The sequence below is a fragment of the Dermacentor albipictus genome, chromosome 2 (assembly GCF_038994185.2).
Source record: "Dermacentor albipictus isolate Rhodes 1998 colony chromosome 2, USDA_Dalb.pri_finalv2, whole genome shotgun sequence".
Lineage (NCBI taxonomy): Eukaryota > Metazoa > Arthropoda > Arachnida > Ixodida > Ixodidae > Dermacentor > Dermacentor albipictus.
The window spans coordinates 89,005,543-89,025,288 of NC_091822.1; the positions used below are offsets into that span (position 1 = coordinate 89,005,543).

Sequence of the window (19,746 nt, forward strand, 5' to 3'; positions counted from 1 at the left end):
TTGATTGCCTACGCGGTGCCTGCGGTTGGGCGGCACTATCTACTGGTGCGCCGTACGTACCTGCTGTGAAGTGCATCGCCTGTCTGCGGAGCAGCTGCCACTCGGGAACCAGTGCATGAAGCCACGTCAACTGAAGACCGACTGCGTTTGCACTCTGTGGCAGCAGTGGCGTGGCGCTAGTCCTGTGGCTACATTCCTAACCGGGCAATTCTTCCTGTAAACGCAGGTCAGTATGCACCACAACTTGAGCTTCCTCTACCGCTACTTGATATCACCTCCTGCTGCTGCTGCTGCTGCTGCCGCGACTGTCCTTGCTGCATATGTAGAACTTTTCTGCAATAGCCGATACTGCTCTGTGTGCTTCATGTAGCCTATCATTTCCCGACGATGCGCCTTGAATTTTATGCGTGAGTTCTGTTTGCAAATATGACTTAGGAAGTTGTTCGGGGGAGGACGAAATAACCATGACTCGAAAAAGGGAAATAAAGGAACTGTAAAGCCTGCAAACCTAAAGCAACGATTGATCCTGACAGCTCAGCAGATGCACGCACTATCACTGATGTATTCAATGAGCTAGCTGCCATAAATCAAAAGCTGCTTGAAGTAAATGCAATAAAGAAAACTCTAGAGTTGTTACTTAATCTGAAGGCCACTGTGGATGGCATCGAGTCCTTGGAGACACTTGTTTCCAAGAAGTATGATACGCTACTGGATAAGATGACAGCTCAGGAAAACAAAATTGGCACGTTAGAGAAAAGAGTAGCCGCCATTGAAGCGTCAGGAGACATTGTAGAAGCAAAAAAAAAAAAAAAACTCAGAAAAGACCTTAATCAACTTGAGCAGTATGAACGACGACACAATATGGAAATACATGGCATAAGATTCACCGAGAATGGGGACTTGCTCAGCAAGGTTAACATCCTTGCTAGTGAACTCGGTCTGCAGCCTGTCACTACAAGGGAACTCGATGCTGATCATAGACTTCCAGCGAAACAAGGAAAGATACAGCCGATACTAGTGAGGTTTCCGTCTCGAATTACTAAGGAAGAATGGCTCAAAAAGGGAGCTGTCTTGAGGGAGAAGAAATCAACTGTGGGTTTGCTTGAGAAGCTTACAGCTACGAACAAGAGACTATTTTGGCTAATGAAAGCAAAGGCCATCGAGAAGTATTACATGTTTACATGGACAAAGGAAGGAAAGCTGTTGGTCAGGAAACGTCATGGGGATCGCGCAATTAGAATTCAATCAGAGGATGACTTGTCCAAGATAGAATAGAAGCTGACAATGTCACTAACGCTGATGTAATATGGCTGAACTACTTCGCCAAAGAGAGAACCAATACTATAGTCAAGCAACGTTACGAGTAGATGTGGGCAGCTATGCTTATAACAAGCAATGCTTCTCAGTTTTTCACATGAATGCTAGAAGCCTCAGGAACAACTTTGTCGAGGATAACATGCTTCTTGACCCTCTACACTATAGTATCTGTCTTGGCCTTTACAGAAACCCGGTTGAGTTCTAATAATTTTATTCCCGAACTTGAAGGTTACAGCTGTGTGTCTATTTTGTGATGTAAATGAAGAGGTGGTGGCGTTGCACTCTATTTTCGCAATGACGTATTGTACGAGTTTAAAGAGTACAGTATGGTTAACGATGATTGCGAATCACTTGTGGTTGGATGTGGCGGCCTGCTTCTTCCTGTCCTGTACCGTCCACCTGCGGGTAGTGTGAATATTTTTTGCAAACTGTTGAAATCATCCTGGAGCACAGCTTGTTGAAAGTGCCAGTGTTACTCATTGGTGACTTTACTATTGACCACCTTCATAAGAACTCTCACAAATATGATCTACTAGATTTTATTCACTCTTATGGGTGTCGGAATTTAATCGAGGCGCCAAGAAGAATTAATGTCGAAACAAGTACACTGTTAGACTAGTGTATAACGAACCACTTAAGTGATGAAATGGTCTCAGGTATATTATCTAGCGGCATCAGTGACCACTTACCAATCTTTTGCATTATACCGCGCTATAACCATCGTAGTGTTTCGCAGAATGGTAAAGAAACTAGAGCAATTAGAAAAATAAGTGACAATAACATCACGATGTTCCAGGAGCTTGTAACTAACACCGATTGGAGTGTAATAGAGAGAGAACAAAATGTTGACCAGGCTTACAGTAAGTTTTTAGTAAGTAGTCTTTAGTATTAGTAAGAAATTTACGACACTTGTTTCCCACTAGAAACGCGCAAAACGCCCCGGAAGATGAGAAAGCCTTGGGTCTCCTACGAACTATATAAAGAAATTGAACGCCGTAAAAAGTCATTTGAAACATTCATTAAATCGAAAGATCCACACGTCCTGCAAGCCTACAAGCAGCTTCGAAATAAAACAAACTCCAAAATGAAGAAGGGTAAACGCGAGTGCTATCAGAATAAGTTTACTGGGGCTGCAAACAATCCTTCACTGCTTGCAGAAGATTTCAAGAATCAATGACGGACAAGAAAGCGAACTGTCCACAGTCAATAGTTATCGACGGGATAACATTATCAGGGGAATACCTAGCCAACAAATTTAAGTCGCATTTCCAGGTTTCTGCTGCGCAGTGTAGCGATGCTCCTGTAGGCAGATGTGAAGCATACAAAATATGTTCTGATATGCCCACTATATTCTTGTACCCAACAAGCCCAGCCGAGATAACAGACGTCATATCTACACTAAAGAATAACTGCGCATGCGGAGCGGACGAAATAAGTACAAAGCCCACAAAAAAAATAAATTATGGGGTTTTACGTGCCAAAACCACTTTCTGATTACGAGGAACGCCGTAGTGGAGGACCCCGGAAATTTCGATCACCTGGGGTTCTTTGATGTGCACCTAAATCTAAGCACACGGGTGTTCTCGCATTTAGCGCCCATCAAAATGCGGCCACCGTGGCCGGAATGCGTCCCGCGACCTTGTGCTCAGCAGCCCAGCACCATAGCCACTGAGCAACCGTGGCGGGTACAAAGCCTATAAAGAATGTAGCGCAAGTAATATGTCACCCGCTTTCGCATATCTGCAACCTCGTCTTATCGACTGGTGAATTTTCCGTGCTCATGAAAATTGCGAGAGCAGTGGCACTGCATAAGGGGTGTGCGTTAGATAACCTCAATAATTTCAGACCCATCTTTGTCCTTTCTATCTTTTCTGAAATCCCTGAACGCATTTTAAACAGAAGAATAGTTGGGCACTTGACAAAAAACAAAGCAATAGTACCAGCACAATTCGGGTTTCAGAAACAAAAATATATTGAGCAAGCGCTTTTGGATCCGAAAGACCGCTTAATTAAGAAATTTGAAAAAGCAAACTTACACTATTGGAGTGTTTTTGGATTTCCATAAGGCTTTTGACTATATTATTCACGATATTTTGCTTCGAACGTTACCCTGGTAGGGCATAACAGGTGTAGCCTATGCTTTAATTAAGAACTATTTCAGCTCCCATAAGCAGTTTGTTTGCCTAAAAGATTGTAAGTCCCTACTTCTTCATTTAAACTGCGGAGTTCCTCAGGGCTCAATCCTAACCCCAACTCTGTTTCTTCTCAATATTAATGATATTGTTAACATCCCAAACACACCGTGCATAGCTTTGTATGCAGATGACACCACCGTTTTATTTTCTGATCATAACATTCAAGAAGCATTTGACGCTGCCAATAGATGGATGAGGGACCGGAACTGCTGGCTAAATTCAAATAAAATTGAACTGAACTGCGAAAAAACAAAGTATGTCATATTTAGACCTAAAGGAAAGCAGCTGATGGGCCACTGCGAGTTAAAGTTTGGGGGGCGCATTATAAAAAATACGAAGTGCGTAAAATATTATGGCGTATGGTTAACGAAAACCTGTATTGGTCCGTTCATGTAGAGACCGTCAGAGCCGACATTCCTACATCGACGGGAATGATTAACATGTTAGAGCATCTTATTCCAATGAATTGAAAGAAACAGCTGTATAACACATTAATACACTCTCGTCTACACTATTCCCTTCTGGTCCGGGGAACTGCTACCAAAACTAACCTTATGTCACTATATAGGCTGCAAAAAAAGAGCCGTAAGGGCAGTTTGTAACCTACCTGTTCTTGTTCATACTAAACCGTTTTTTGATAAGCTTGGCATACTCCATATAGACCACCTGTTCTTGCATAAACTATCGCTCGAGGCGTTCCGTCTCCGTCGAGCTGATCACATACAGTTTAATCAGACCTTCGCCACCAAAGAAACTCCGTATGATCTGAGACATGACCCAATCTCTATACCGCTTACTTGTACGAACTACGGGAAACAGGCATTACATATTCAAATTTTGACGTTACTAAACAATAATCCCACAATCCTGGAACAATTACAAACCTCGAAGTCAAGATTGAAGTTCAAGAAATCTGTTAAAACGTATTTTCTTCGCTGCTTTATTGTATAACTTCCTTATACACCTCAATGTTATTGTTTTGTTTTCCTTTTTTTAACATGTTCTGATTAAGATTCCAATTCTTTATTGTTTTGACATGTTATCATATATTGAAAATTGTAACACTTGTTGTGCTGTTGTTTGCTGCAGAGTGTCAACATGCTTTGGGTGCTGCAGCCTTTGTCAGGCAAAAATACTGCCTTTTGCGGCAGTGCCTGAGACAGCTGTATGTTTCAAACAACAAATAAATGAAATGAAATGAAATTTCGTGTGTTCAAGGGGGCTATTGATAGAGCATGCCTTCGTCTCGTGTTATAACCTGACGAATAAGTGAAGAACTTGGAAGTGTTAACCTTATAATGGCCATTTACAAGTTGAAAGGGGAACTTCAGTCGGCAGATACGATTGCGCACAGTCACGGGGGGTAATGCACTGCGCCTTACGAGCTCGCCAAGAGACGCACGGCCGTATGAATATGAATTGAAAAAAAAAAAACCTAATTACCTTATGCTGTACACGTTCCAGTTTTTTAATATTGATGGAACTTTCTGTGGTTGGTAACTGTTGCCGGACTCCTATAGCGACTAGTCGCTACTATTGAGCTGTGTGCCTGTCTGTGTGCCTTTATATGTTCCACAAAATTGTTTCATCACGGTACGCGTCGACTCAGGTTTCGTTACTTGATGTACGCGGTAGAATAGCCACGAAGGTATTTGCCTGGATATGTTGGGGATAATTTAACTGCGCGTTACAATAAGAGGGGTGGAGGAATCGTGCAAATACCGGTATGTGCGGCTAGGTATAATGAATACATATTGTAACATATAATTACGCGTTCTTTTTTTCTACTGCAAGTTTTTATGTCTTTACGTATTGCGTTGTATAGGTACTTGGCATATACGGGATTCTGGCTTCACGAAAATATTGCCTGCATCTTGTCTGGCCAGTGGAACTGCTTGTTGGCGTAGTTGGTGCTTGCTAAAGGACATGATTTCTGCCGCAAGTTAAAACACACGCAAAAGGAAGAAACATACAAGCGGCACGTGTTGTCTTCTACGTGTCTTCCTTTCTTGTGTGTTTTAACTGGCGGCAGAAAACATATCCGCTTGCCACTTTTCCAGGTGTCATTAGGTGCCATAAAACCGGCCCCCTAACGCTTTAACCGTGCACCTGCGTCAATGCGGCACAATGTGCTGAATATTCGACTCGCCCGAGCCTGAGAACCATTTCGCCCTCGACCCCCATCATTGCTTTTCTTTCACAGAGTGTGAATGTAGTCACCATCCATGTATTGCTCTACTTAACACAACGAAAGCTTGGTGGGTGGCCTGGTACAGTGGCTGGGGTCTTCGTATAATAAAGATAGGTAAAATAAATTTCGCGATTAATGGACAATTGTGAAGAAGGTATGCGCCTTAAGCGATATTCTTTTGCAGTTACGGCTTTACATTTTTCGGAGTTTCTTTTCTTTTCATCATATGTTGAAGCGAAGGAGATGTTGGCCACTGCCGGAAGCGCTTGTCCTTACATATAATTAATGATTCCCAAAAAGTGCATTTTCTGTCATCCCTCGCTCAAGCTTGTGCAACTGTCCTATACATTGAACGCCATAAACGTAGAGGCAATAGCTCCACAGATTTTCGGACAACAATTTTTTTCTTGTTAGACACACCCTTAGGAAAGGTAGGCATCATGTTTGACGGCCACTGCACCTTTCAGTTTAGGCAAACAATACACACCAAACACAGAATGTCTAAAAAGAAGGTAGAGAAAGAAGATATAATTAGCAGCAGACAACTATGAATAGAAGTCAGAACGTGTTTACACATTACCTAAAGAATGGTGATAAAGACATAGTGATCAACCCTTAACTTGAAGAATGGCTCTTTGTCTAACCTACCAGCTCTGTTAGTACGCTGTCATTATTCAGAACTGCGAAGCACCACTTTACAAGTCTGTAGAAGCATGTTTTACTCCACTGCAAACTTAATTTACGGAGAAGGTCATGAGTGCTTTAAAACAATTCACTCAAAAGTGCACTGCTGTCGTGTGCTGTTCCCACCAGGTTCAAGAGACGCTTATTGCGTTTGGAAAGCCTTGAAAAATCTCTGGTGAGTTGTGCAAAAATTTTGCACCAAGCCACTGATCTGAACAAATCTTTTTCTCCCGCCGCACTCCATCAAGAGGACGCATTTCCCTCAGGCACTTGTAACAGTATTCAGCCTCTGCAGAAATTTTTCTTCGTGCGCTCGCGTCGCCTTAGGTGCTGCCATGTGACAGAACTATAAAATTAAGCATACTACACTGCAGGCTCTTGTACTAAGTATCTGCTTCATGATTAGCTTTTCAACATTACTTGATGAATCCGAGTGGTCAAACTGTTTTGTCGCTGACACTATTGTCTGGCGGCTAGAGGTGTTACTTGACGCTACTCAACCTGTCGCCTATACCTGGCCAGTTTCCAAAGTACTCCAGTAACCAAATTTACGCTACTTTTTTATACTATCAGAAAGTAGCGATGATAAGACACAGAGACGGAAGAAAAGATAAAAGCAGGGAAGTATCCCGTACCGAAAATCCGGTTTGCTACAGTGGCTTTGACGTTGCGATGCTATTGATTGCGGTCACGGGTTCATTCCTGGCCACTGCGGCCCCTTTCTACCGGTGCGCGCGGAATGCAAGAACGAACTCTCGTTTACCCTGAGTTAGGGGCACGTTACAGTACCGTAGCCGGTCAAAATTAGTCTGCAGCCCCCCATTACGGCGTGCTTCATGATACGATCGTGGCTATGGCATGAAATACCCCACAGAATAATTAACTTTACAGTTCGCGATGAAAGAGCGGGAAATAGAAATGACAAAGTGAAGAGAGACACAGTACATACAAACGATCAGAGCCGATCGCGAACACTGCACGCTACCCTAGCCCAGCATCGAGTGCAGATCAATGAATTTTCGCTTAATGTTAAAGTCGTCCGCGCAGGCTGGCTTTCTTTTGGAATTGTAGCAGTGACTTCGACGTCCTTTGCTGAAATGGCTCGTGAGGCCTCCATTGCAAAATGGTTTGTTCCAGCAGTGGTATGTGATAAATGTTATGCAGCGCAGCCGCATGCGGTATATGCCCATGTACGCTGTAGCAGGGGCAGTCACACTGAACCTGTTAAAGGATCTCCTCACGATCGCACTCATCGTACGCAGTGTTGTACGATATTCTGGTGCAAAAAGGAAATAACATCATCTCTTACAGTGATTACAGAGAGGGTGTCGGTTCTCACGGGAGTCGATGCTGTTCCAAGATTTCAGATTCACCCCTGTAGTAGATAACACGCCACTCCCGTGCCAGTGGACGCAGCAAAATGTTCTAGAGAAAAGAAGAAGCAATGCCTACACTTGCATCCTTCCAGGAAAACTTATCAATACTAAGCCAACCTTGCAAGTACAAGTGTGCCTAAGATAAAAGAAGAAAGGGGCGCTGTTGATGTCGAAGTATCGGTAAATGAATTCAGTGGTTCGGACACTGATGGAATAGAAGTGCTCACTGCAAGATAGTACGTTCGCAATTCAGCTCAGGATATGCCTAGTCAGGTGTTCCTCGCGCAACGTTGAATACGTTGCTGTTTCAGGGGTTCTAGTATAGAGCTGGTAAAAAAAAAGTTGAAACTGGCCGGATTGTCTGAGCACGTTTCCTTTATAGTCGTTCCGTAATCAAGGTAGGTCTGCTCGTTTTTTTTTTAGCATTCTTGGTTGTCGCTGCCTCCAGACTAGAGACTGGTAATAAATTTAGTTCAACAAATCGAAAGCAACAAATGTGCTCTGAACTCTAAATGTAACGTAAAGCTACTCCTGTACAAAACATTAATACGTCCTAAGCTTGAATATGCCTCTTCTGTCTGACCCCCTGACTTAGATTACTTAACAAATGCAATAAAATCTATACAAAATGGTAGCGCACGTTTCATTCTTGCCTACTATTCTCGGACATGAAGCGTAACTTCTATGAAGGCTACTTTAAACCTCCCTCTCCTCTCATCCCGTAGGAAGCTAGTATGCTTATCACGGATGCACAAAATTTATCACTGCAATCTGGAATAAAAAAGTGAGCTTTTGTCCGAACCTGCATATATATAATCTAATACTGACCATCGCCATAATTTGAGAGTTCCACACTGTCGCACCAAACCTATCTTCTTGTTCATTTATTCCTAAAACTACCACTGAATGGAATCGTCTGCGGGCCTCAATTTTTAACGTAACAGATACATCTGCTTTGAGAACTACTATTGAAGAATACTTTTGTTAATCCGCGCTTTTTAATTTTTTTATTATTATACTCTGTTATCTGCACATGCGCTGCATTCGGTTCCACTCCCTTCTGTAACGCCTTCGGGCCTTGAAGGTAAAATAAATAAATAAATAAAATAAACAGACTGTGCAACGGAGAAGCTCAATGATATGCGTATGCCACCATGACAAACTTATTGCATATGTGTAGTTATGGCTGTCTTTATAAAATCATACGACTGCCAGTGCATGCGGACACTGTCCCCATATCTGCCTCTTGCATTCTTAGGGCGAAACTCTAGACTTGTTTTGTCAAACTACTCTACAAGTCCAACAATAGCTGAGCCACGGTATGCTCTGCTACGGGCTCTGGGTTATTGCAGTTGTTAGTTACCGATCACGCGACCGGTGGCTCACTATCATAACGTTGTTATCTCATTGACGTTGTCTGCGCTTGACTGAAACAAAGGAAACTTCCAGAACCTACCCCAATGTGACTCTATGCACTCGTGACTATTGACGCCGTGCCACGTTCATTTCTCATTCTTCTTGGCTTTATCGGCTCTTCAACGCTCAAGATAGAAGGGGAGCGTTACTGGGCGGCGGAAACGTTACTCACACTCGCACTTACACGCAAACCTAACAGACGAGGTAGGCGTCGCCCTTTATCGGACGGCGAGAAAAAAAAGTACAACCTGAACAAAGTGCAGTTCCTCCTATCGCGAACCAAAGCCAACACGCAAGCAAGAACGAACGTGGTGATAAGGAAGTTACTATATATTGCAGCGGCTCCACGGGCCGCCGGCATTAGAAAGGAAACCGCGGGGAGACTGTACGAGGCAAGCACACAGAGCGCGACAGCGAAGAACCGTAGCGAAGAAAACGATGGCTGTGGAACTGTACAACACCACGGGGAGCCCGCCCTGCACGTTCGTCAGGGTCGTGGCCAAGAAGGTGGGCGTCGAGCTCACGTTGCACGACATTAACCTCATGGCCAAGGAGCAGCTGAACCCTGAATTTGTCAAGGTAAGCCAATTCAAATCGGTATGCTGCAGCCTGTGATATGCAGTCGGCGTGTGGTGTAGCCTTCGAGGAAAAATGAATATGGGGGAGATGCTAGCGAATTTTCGCCATGATAATGCGAAGTGTTCGTCAAATAATCAAACCATTGTTATGGCGCTTGCGTGGCGCTATTTGCCGATTACTGCGAGCGACAAGAGAGACAAATAGTGACAAGATCAAACTATAGCCACTATAATATGGGATACGATGGGCCGATGAAGATTTGTGACCTTCGTGCGGATTGGCCGGTACCATCGATAACAGCAACGTGTGGTATAGCGTGCGACCAAATAACAGAAATGCAAATAACCGCATTTTCTGAACTTTAGTTAGAACAAGTTGTACAATCTGCAAAGACATAGTTCGACTGAAAATATATTGCAATCTTCTCTAGAACCAGTAAACAGTATGTCAGGAAATATATTATTTTCAACAAATAAAAGCCTCGGGCTGTTATTAGACTGCTTCCAACGGGCAGCTATATACGCCACATTATTTACTATCGTTGGTGCTTCGAGAACAAAAGTCGAGTATGTCCGATTCGACCAACGGTTTATTTATTTATTTATTTATTTATTTATTTATTTATTTATTTATTTATTTACTTTCAGGCCCCGGAGGCATTGCAGAAAGAAGTGGGGGAAACACACCAAACAATTTGTGCAAATAATATTGCATTTTAAGCAAGTTCCTCGATGTCTTTATCGCTTTCAGAAAATTTAGCTGTTGCGCACTCTCGACTACACTGAGCTTAAGCAAAGCCGCGAAGGCTCTTCGTCTTTTCGGTGCCAACACAACTGCTCTGTTTTGGGCCCATTTTATGTTGGACATCAATGCTTTGCATATTTTGCAACGATCGATGTTTTGCGCATGTACTCACAAATACAAGTACTGAAAAGAAATCTCTCGAAACATTTCGGGCAGCATTCGTTTGCGTATCAATCATTGCGTAACTTGCATACATCGCTGTTCGCGTTTGGCAGCGATTATATCGGAGTCGATATTGCTGCGTGTTTGCCCCAATAACAATTTGTAGGCGTTGTCTGGCCTCACTTTCTTCAAGCGCGCATCCATTCCTACTAAATAAGATGGTGTATAATCCCCTCGCCGGGAAATTTAGCCTTTGAAACTTGGGGTGCACTTACTGGTTTGTAAAAATTTACATTTGCCACATAAAAAATAGGCATGCTCGCGTTGATTCTTTCTCTTCCTTCTCCGCTTGAACCCGTCGCAAGTGATGCGTACAGTGGGCTTTATTCAGTAATAGAGTTATAGTACCCAAGTCACAACGAAAGCTTAAGAATATTTTTCAAAGCTAGTTTGCTAGGCTTCATTCTTGATAATCTCAATCGTTATGGCTAGCCGACAAATTTTCTCTACACTGCATTTTGAAATCGAAATTAAATTGGCGTTTGCTCTCATTGAAGCCTCATAATATTAGCAGGAGGCTTCGAGCGATTAACATCGGCCACATAGCAAACCTTTATTAACAAAATACTTTCGTTCTGTTTCAGTTGAACCCCCAGCACACCGTCCCCACACTCAACGACAATGGTTTTATTCTGTGGGAAAGGTAAGCTGTGAAGTCGCTACTTTTCGCATTTCGGACGATTGCAAATTTCGCCAACTGTTACGCACAGAAGCTGTGCGTAACACATCCTCTTTGTTACGAAGCAACACATTAATACCATCATTGTTCATCAGACTATATATATATATATATATATATATATATATATATATATATATATATATATATATATATATATATATATATATATGTAGGGTTGAGAGAGAGCGGTAATCTGGGTTGGGGAGGCTGAGCGAGTGTCCTAGAGATTCCATTTTATAGAAAGGGGGGGGGGGTTAGGCCTAGTTGCTTTTCTATAACGTAAAGTGTTGGAGCGCGAAGCCGGGCAGAGCGGACACAGAAGAGACGAGGCCGAGCGCTTAGTGAACGGGGACTCCGTGTAACGTAGATTATGTAGCCGAACATTATTCCTAACATGGAGAAAAGAAACTGGTTCGACCACACAGATGTTTAATGATGGACAACTTTGGCGTTAATACCGCTTTTTCTCGACTCACGGGGCAGTTGGGTCATAACAGTTGTGCGCATTCCCCTTGACCCAGGTGGCCTGCGATGACAATTTAGTCAGCATTTTTACTTTTCCTATCAACTTGCTTGTATAAAAACACAAAACTATTTTTTTAATGACAACATATGAGATATCTTCAACCTATAATATAGTTTCCGATGTTTGACTTTTTCAGCCGTGCCATTGGCATGTATTTGGTGGAGAAGTACGCACCGGAATCCTCGCTGTACCCGAAGGACGTGCAGAAGCGAGCGACCGTCAACAGGATGCTGTTCTTCGAGTCCGGCACAATGTTGCCAGCGCAGATGGCCTATTTCGTGAGTGCTCGGTTGGCTCTTTCGGCTTGATAGAAGGTTTGGCAGAGACACCATTGGGGTCTTAAGAAGCTAACTTTTTGCGGAAAAGAACTGCCTTTCATACGGTGCGAACCTTCAAAAGAAGGGACTGAACACGGCTCCGGAGACAAACACGAATATCTCCAAAAAACTGGCGCTCAGAGATATCGTTGGTCAGTGTGTTGGTGCCTTATTTCGCTGTAGAACATATTATAAGAGTCGGTGCTCCTTATTTCTAGTGACACGTTTTGTGTCCTGTACTTTACCGTTCGAATAGGCGGGAAGCTTGGCCTTCAAAAAGGAGCATATATATTGGAGGATAATTTGTATGAGCAACAGTGCGAAAAACGAAGAACTCTGGTACGGTCTCGTTTCTTTTTTATTTTTTTTTTTGCGTACCCGGACCTGATTAACGCTCAACGTGCTAGCCTTTAAAGACATCCACGATGTTTCATAATCATCAGTCGCAGGAACGCTGTGATACATCCTCCCCAGCACCACGCCCAAATAACTACATTTATTCTTTATCGAACCAGTTCTGTCTTTCTCACTATTTTCCTTTCATCAGTATGCATAACTTATATTCTGGCCCTATAGTTTTAGCCTTCAAGTTCTAGCTCTTTTAAAGAAAGCTCTTGATGAAGTTACGGCCGGGTCATCGGACATACAGGAATTCGCTGCACTGCGGACAGCTGCTTGCAACAGAGCCGCGCGAATTCCAACTCCCGCGTTCGTTCAGCCTCCCACATGCTTTTAGTGACCCGGTTGGCATGTGCTTAAGGAATGGTTATTTAAGTATTCGTGTAACGCAGAAAAGGTCCCCGTTCGAACAGAACTGCAATGGTAATTTCTCATCATTTATTACATGTAACGAAAAAGCGCTAACACTCCTAGATTTTTCTTTATTTGGCGGTGTAGACACTATTTCTGCGAATGCGAAGGTAGACGGGGGCAAAGCGTGGGAATGAACTAACATTAACAAGTTGCTGGTCGTCCTTCCAGAACACATTGCAAAAGTTTAATTTGTTCATAAAGAACCACTTGCCTATCACTTTTGCGTGGAGTTGATGGTGTGTACGCGATTGCCTTCTTTTAAGCCTTGCCTTGAGCTCTGATTGGGGAAGTGTTTTGGGCGAGAAACAGGTAAAGCGTGTCGTCAAAGTTATTTCTTCTGTAGAAAAACCACGTCGACGTCAATAAAATCTTAGCGAGCAGCGGTAGAATTTTGTCCGCCAGCTCCTCAATATCACTGCCTTCCCTTTCTTTCTTTTTATTATGTTCTTGCGGAGACAGGAGAGGGGGGTGCAGAGTGAAGCGTATGAGAAATGGCGCACACAGCTGGATGCAGTCTCCTTTTCCTTGCGACGCGTATAGAAACAAGCGCGCTGAGGTCGACCGACTCGAGCACATTTTCTCAGAACCGTTAAAGGTCAAGAAACTCATTCAGAGTCCCGTTTTTTAATGTTTTTGTTGCTAGAACAGTGCGAGCGTTTTTGAAGAGCCGGAATTACAATGGGCGCGTGAACAGAAGTCATGTTGAGAACATTAAAAAACACGAGCGCGGTTCTTGCACTGTGCTTTTGAGTCGCAATGATTGCCAGCTCATTGACTGTGTAAGTAAAGGGAACTGGCGGTACCGGGCAACTGTAGTGGAAAATGCAAGCGCTTGACTGCTGCATCCTATATGTAAAAGACGCCGGTTTAATCTATTTGTGTGTGCGCTGTGGCCCTTTCCGCGTAGACCGAGAGTCTTTGCGCAACGACTTGGTAGTCAAGCATTGCAACCTGCAACTGTTCTTTGCGAATGATTGTGAATACCAAAAATTCTCCTGAGGGCACAATGGTTGATTGAAGCGGGTACCATTGCATTCCGCGAACAGAAGCGTCACTTCACCTTTGAATATGTTCGAACATCGAATGAATGAAGAACATGCCATGGTTAGACATCCACTTCCTACAGAAGTAGAGTGGCAGAGTGGACCACTTAAATATATATATATATATATATATATATATATATATATATATATAATCATGCTCGTCATATCATACGAAGCCAACAAACACACCAAGCACAACATAGGGGAAATTACTCTTGCTTAATAAATGAAATAAAGAAACGCGATATGAGCGGAAATGAAAGTGGCTGAGAAAACAACTTGGTGCAGGTGGTGAACGATCCAACAACCTTCGCATTTTGCGTGCGATGCTCTACCAATTCGTTTACTGCGGCGCCATTTCCCCATCCACTTTCACATACATTCGCAGTGGCGCGTACGCTGACCCACTGGGCATGCTGGCTCACTGAGCTATAAATCTCTAGTGTACGAGTGGTACAAAGAAATCCCGCGATAGCTTCAATCCAGCAGGTTCAACAAAAGCCTAAAGAAAATATTTGTTCGCTAGCCATAGACGCGTTTTCAACATCTGTGTCGGACGTTGGCTCCGCAGGAGAGGGCCCAGAGATAAGGTAGAAGCGTGCGCCGGTCGTGTCTAAATAAAGCGCGTTTAGTACCTCGACGACGTTCCAAACGGCTACACCAGCAACGAGAACTGCAAGAAGGCCCGTTATCTGATTTCTCTGGTTTTGGTTTTCTTTCACTCACTGTCGGTTTCCTCCTTGTCTGATCGCCGCAGCGGCCAAAGTGGTTCAAGGGTCAGGAACCGACCGCCGACCTGAAGGAGGCGTACGATAAGGCCCTGGCCACCACCGTCACGCTGCTGGGAGACAAAAAGTTCCTCTGCGGCGACCACGTGACCCTGCCGGACATCGGACTTGCCTGCACTCTGGGAGTAGCGATTGAGGTGGGTGGGGCGTTGCGCTTTCTTGCAATTCGTTCAGAAAAGTTTAACAGGTTTGAAAAGTAGACCTGGAGTCATTGTCAACTACAGGTCTTGAATTTCCGTATGTGATGTGATGCATCGCGGCTTCCATTTCTTATTTTTTCCTTCTTTACTTTAATCTCATGGGTGTAATGTACTCTTCAGAATACTATTGCTAGTTGGCTTCCCACTTTCTCTATAGGAGTGCTGCTAATAGTGTTGCATAGAGAATAAGTAGAACAGATGAAACCTCGTGAATAACGTCATCCCAGACCCTTTGGATTACCTTTTTGTTCGCGCTCAGTAGTGCAGCCCAGCTCGCGTTTTAAAGCGGCTTCGTAACAAACGATTTCTAGTGAGGAACACCTGTTCGTAATTTTTGTAGCACGTGCAATATCCTGCTATGCTTACTTTAGCTGGCTTGCGAGTATTGTGAGCATATAATACTACCGCTTAGAGCAATTTATTTTCAATTTTGCATCAAGGCTGCGTTTCTTTTTCCTCTATTTCAATGACACACTTGGTAACAGTCAAATAATCTTTATCAGTACTTCTAGTTGCCGAAAAAGGAGACAAGAGTCGACGTCACCGTAGCAGCTTGCTTCTGTGATAACGAGATATTTTCTTAACTACACATCCTGTAAAAAGTAGAAATCAAATGCTTCAAGCATGACCTTGTGGCGCAAAACAAAAATAAAAACGCATCTTTCCCTCATAATTTGAGGAACCAGAAACCAACGATACGACCAACCCTTCCTCGATTGCGCAACATAGCGGATCAGAGTGCTCTGTAACTCAAGCGCAAGAAAGCCGGATTTTATGTCACGTGATGGGTGCTGCAAGAAAAAAATGACAAAAGGACGCACGTTTTAGTGTCACCTTGTGTGACTCGAAAAAACAATGCTCTGCATGCGCAGTATCCAACGTTCCGGCACTGTAGGAGAGAGACTGTTGCTTGCTGCAGACGACTTCCCTTCGCAGAAGTTGGCTGCAAGTACTCTGCCCTGAGTGCCACTGATCAAGCATGGTATCGTCGCAAGGCGATCACTTCACAACTAAGTAACATAGTAGCACTTGGTAGCACAAATAACTTGCCAGGTAGCGGAACGAATTGCGCGTCATCCGCTCCACGTGAAGCAACGCGTCGCCGCTGACACTCAAGCCCTCTATCTCCAAAGAACATAGAAGCAGTCAAAGCACCTGTCTCTCTTGAATATCCAGTGTCCTTATTACAACAAAATGTGACTTAATTTCGCTTGTATACGGACTCCTCTTGCCCCGCTTCAATCCATCTAACAACATTCTATCATTCTGCGTCAAATTCCGGGCACTCCAGTTTGCACTGGACAATATCACCAAGAGCTTGACAATGCACGCAGCGCCAAGCTGGAGTTCGCGCTTACGCTGTGCGGGTGCCATAAATGAAAGCTACTTCCGATCTCTGAAGTCCCTCCGGCGGAGACGGCCCTAGACAGCAGCAACTTAATTTACCCGCTTCATGACTCTGTTTCCTGAGGAGCCTTTTTCGTTGGCCTGAATTGCAATACTTTCAGCCGGGTAGCTACGTGCTATGCCAACACCTAAAAGCCTCTGGAAAAGAATGGTAAAACCAATGTTTTGCAATTATTTATAGCATGCAACCTACAATGGCTATAGTTGTAAAGGGAAACCCAAGCTGTATTAGTAGCAGCGCAGCCTTGCTCTTTTTAAACAGAACAGCATTCTGTGGCTGGTCGAGCTACAGTTTCCGCAAGGCTCATTGAATGGTGACACTTTCCCATGCTATAGAAGCCGTGACATGATCAAATTTCGCAGCCAGTGTGACATTGAGCACCGGGATCGCGTAACGCACTCCATTAGCTTCATTATCGTTGTCAACACAGCTATCGGTGTATTACTGCAGATGGCGGTCGCACATCTTATCCAGGTATTTGAACACCGGATACCTTGCTTCCCCCCCCCCCCCCAATTGTTAGTCTTGGTCCTAACCTTCATGCGTATTTCAGCCTTAGGTATCGCTTGGCGTAAAATTATTCCGAACTTTCTAAGTCCACAAAAACGCCCGTATTTCAGAAGATGCAACACGAGTTCTCTGTTTTTAAATTTTTAGTCTCAAAATGCGCTTCGCGTTATATTTGGGTTCGTTAAACCTGAAAATATATACATATTTTTGTAATTATTTTTTTGGTGCGACGCAAAGCGTTTTCTCCCGTAATATTTCCGGTCAGGCTATTTGTCTGCAAATAGGTTGTTAAGGACGATCGAAATGTTTGTCTTCAGCTAGGAATAAAAGATAAATAATCACAACTTCCATAAAGGGTCAACTTTGTTAGAATTATCTCGTGTCACTGTATGTTAGACGGCAAGCAGCGAAACTGCACTAAACCAAAACGACCCTTGCATGGCCTAAGCTATATCATTTCTTCAAGCGGAATCCAAGCAAGATCACCCGCGTTTCATAAGCATCGGCTGCCTGATCTGTTATACGGGGGCAATGTTTGCGTCTCTGTTTGGCACAATATTCGTTAATACAGGAATCTGGACGCACTGAAAATATAAACTCAACAGCACAGTTTCTTTTTTTTTCTTGTTCTGTGCCCGGCTCCAGTGGCAGAGAAAAGCCGGCACTAAACTACCAGGCAAAAACACAATGCCGTGGACCCGTCGTCAAGTTATGATCAAGGAGGAAGGCAAAAAAATACAAAAAAAACTGCATGCCGTCCAATCGCGAGCGGAGGCCTTATTTACTTTTGTCATCATCGTTGATTTCTTTGCGTGACAAAGCCGCTGCTACCCGCGGGGCTTCTAGAAAACCGTGTCTGTCCGCCGAATATGGAGAAATCAGCCCAGTACCCTGGAGCGTCGTATGCGGTGGCGCTGAATTATTCGCTGCATTTCCGCGTGTGGACGTTTTGATCAGGAGCAGTGTAATGCTTCTAAACGGAAGTGATTGTACCTTTCCTTTTTCAGGAAAAGAACTTTCTTATGCGAAGCCAGTGCCACTTTCAAATACTGTCGGTGTTCTGTGTGTTTGTCCTAGATTTAAAATATAGATACTTGTGGTGATTTATTCAAGTGTTCGTTCACATTACATTAATTTCATATGCAATATGGATAATATGCATTCAATACGCATGCAATATTTACCCTTGTCGCTACACGTCAAGAAAGGTATAGCTGATATAACAACCACTTGAAATCATTTTGTCGTACCGGAAACACCCTTCTTTTCTATCGGTGATACAATTAAGCGTAGATTTCGTCTACAATGCAAAGGAAGATGCATCATATGTCCGGACTATATAATCACGATCATCTGACTGAACTTTCAATAACAAACCAAAGCTGAGGCCGCAATTTCAATTGGTCAATCAACAGAACGTCTCCACTTGTGCGTGACATCACCTCTAGAGGAGCACCTCATTGGAGACATGGCCATTGTGACCTCATTCAAAGTGCATGGAGACCTAATCCAGGCAATAAGTATTCAGCTTAATGAATGATGGGCATCCGCCACTACCAATTCCACACAAGTGGACCGCATTGAGTTTCCTTACGCAAAAAAACTGAGGACTAAAATTGCGTGCGACTCACTAATTCGCCTCTGTTCGATGGTATACAGCGCTCGTACACACAGGGCTCTTGCTAATGGTGTTGAACGCATACGGTTTCTGTTTTGTTTTTCATGGTCGCTGTGGTAACCAGAGAACTGGCTTATTTTTGCAAAGTGCTGAGAATGGTTATCCCCAAACAGCCGTCGCAGTCTACGTTTAAAACTCACGACAACGATTTGCGTTCCTCCACAGGGCTCAGAGTACGAGGGCCTGGACAAGTTCCCCCAGCTCAAGGAGTACTACCAGCGTTTCAAGAAGGCCTTGCCCGAGTACGAGGAGGTGGCTTCCGAAGCCCTACAACGCATCCGAGACATGGTGGCGCGGGCTAAGAGCGGCAAGAGCCCCCACTGACAGCCCCAAAGCGCCTGGAAGTGAATGGCAGTGTTTCCACAAGATGATTTCGCCTTTATTACCTGTACATGATTGCAAACCGAACGTGCACATATGAAGCATAATAAATAGGTGTGTTTCAAGAATATTTGCGAACAATGACCGTCGGATGTCGGATTGAATAAGAAGCATTTGCTCATTCTTGCAGAAAGAGAAATACGAAGGTTGCAATGAGTGACAATGAGCCAGTGCGGAAATTCCCAATCAGAAAGAGTAGATGAGCGCTGCAGACAGAGTGCTGTTTCCCAACTATTGTTTACTCTCAAATAAACAAATGCGAACACACACACACGCGCACACGCGCGCACACACGCGCACACGCACGCACACACGCGCACACATATATATATTAGGGGCGCGCGAATATATAAATTTTCGAATACGAATCGAATACGAATAAAGCAAAAAACTGTCATCGAATATCGAATCGAATATCGAATATGTATGTAGCATTAAAAAGTTGCAAAATGTGGTAACAATAGCTTTATAACCCTTGTTAAAAATAATATTGCATATTACCAGGCTTAGTTCAACTGCTGGTTAAAAAGACACTCATTACAGTTAATGCGCTCAGGTAATGACAGGTAAAGCTCCCAATTAAGTAACGCACGTTTTAGTGATTATCATGAAGGAAAACTAACTGCTCAACATGTTCATAAAGTAAACGCTCTATATGCACTGTGACAACATT

At 43.6% G+C, this 19,746-nt stretch overlaps 1 protein-coding gene across 1 annotated transcript; it reads left to right on the forward strand.

The window, feature by feature from the left end:
• Positions 1-87: 87 nt before the first annotated feature.
• Positions 88-19,143, forward strand: LOC135900955 (glutathione S-transferase 1-1-like). Its single transcript, XM_065430583.1, has 6 exons — positions 88-226; positions 9,519-9,758; positions 11,309-11,367; positions 12,069-12,210; positions 14,866-15,033; positions 18,858-19,143. The coding sequence occupies exons 2-6, from the start codon at positions 9,618-9,620 to the stop codon at positions 19,014-19,016; spliced, it is 669 nt and encodes a 222-aa protein (XP_065286655.1). The 5' UTR covers positions 88-226; positions 9,519-9,617; the 3' UTR covers positions 19,017-19,143.
• Positions 19,144-19,746: the final 603 nt, after the last annotated feature.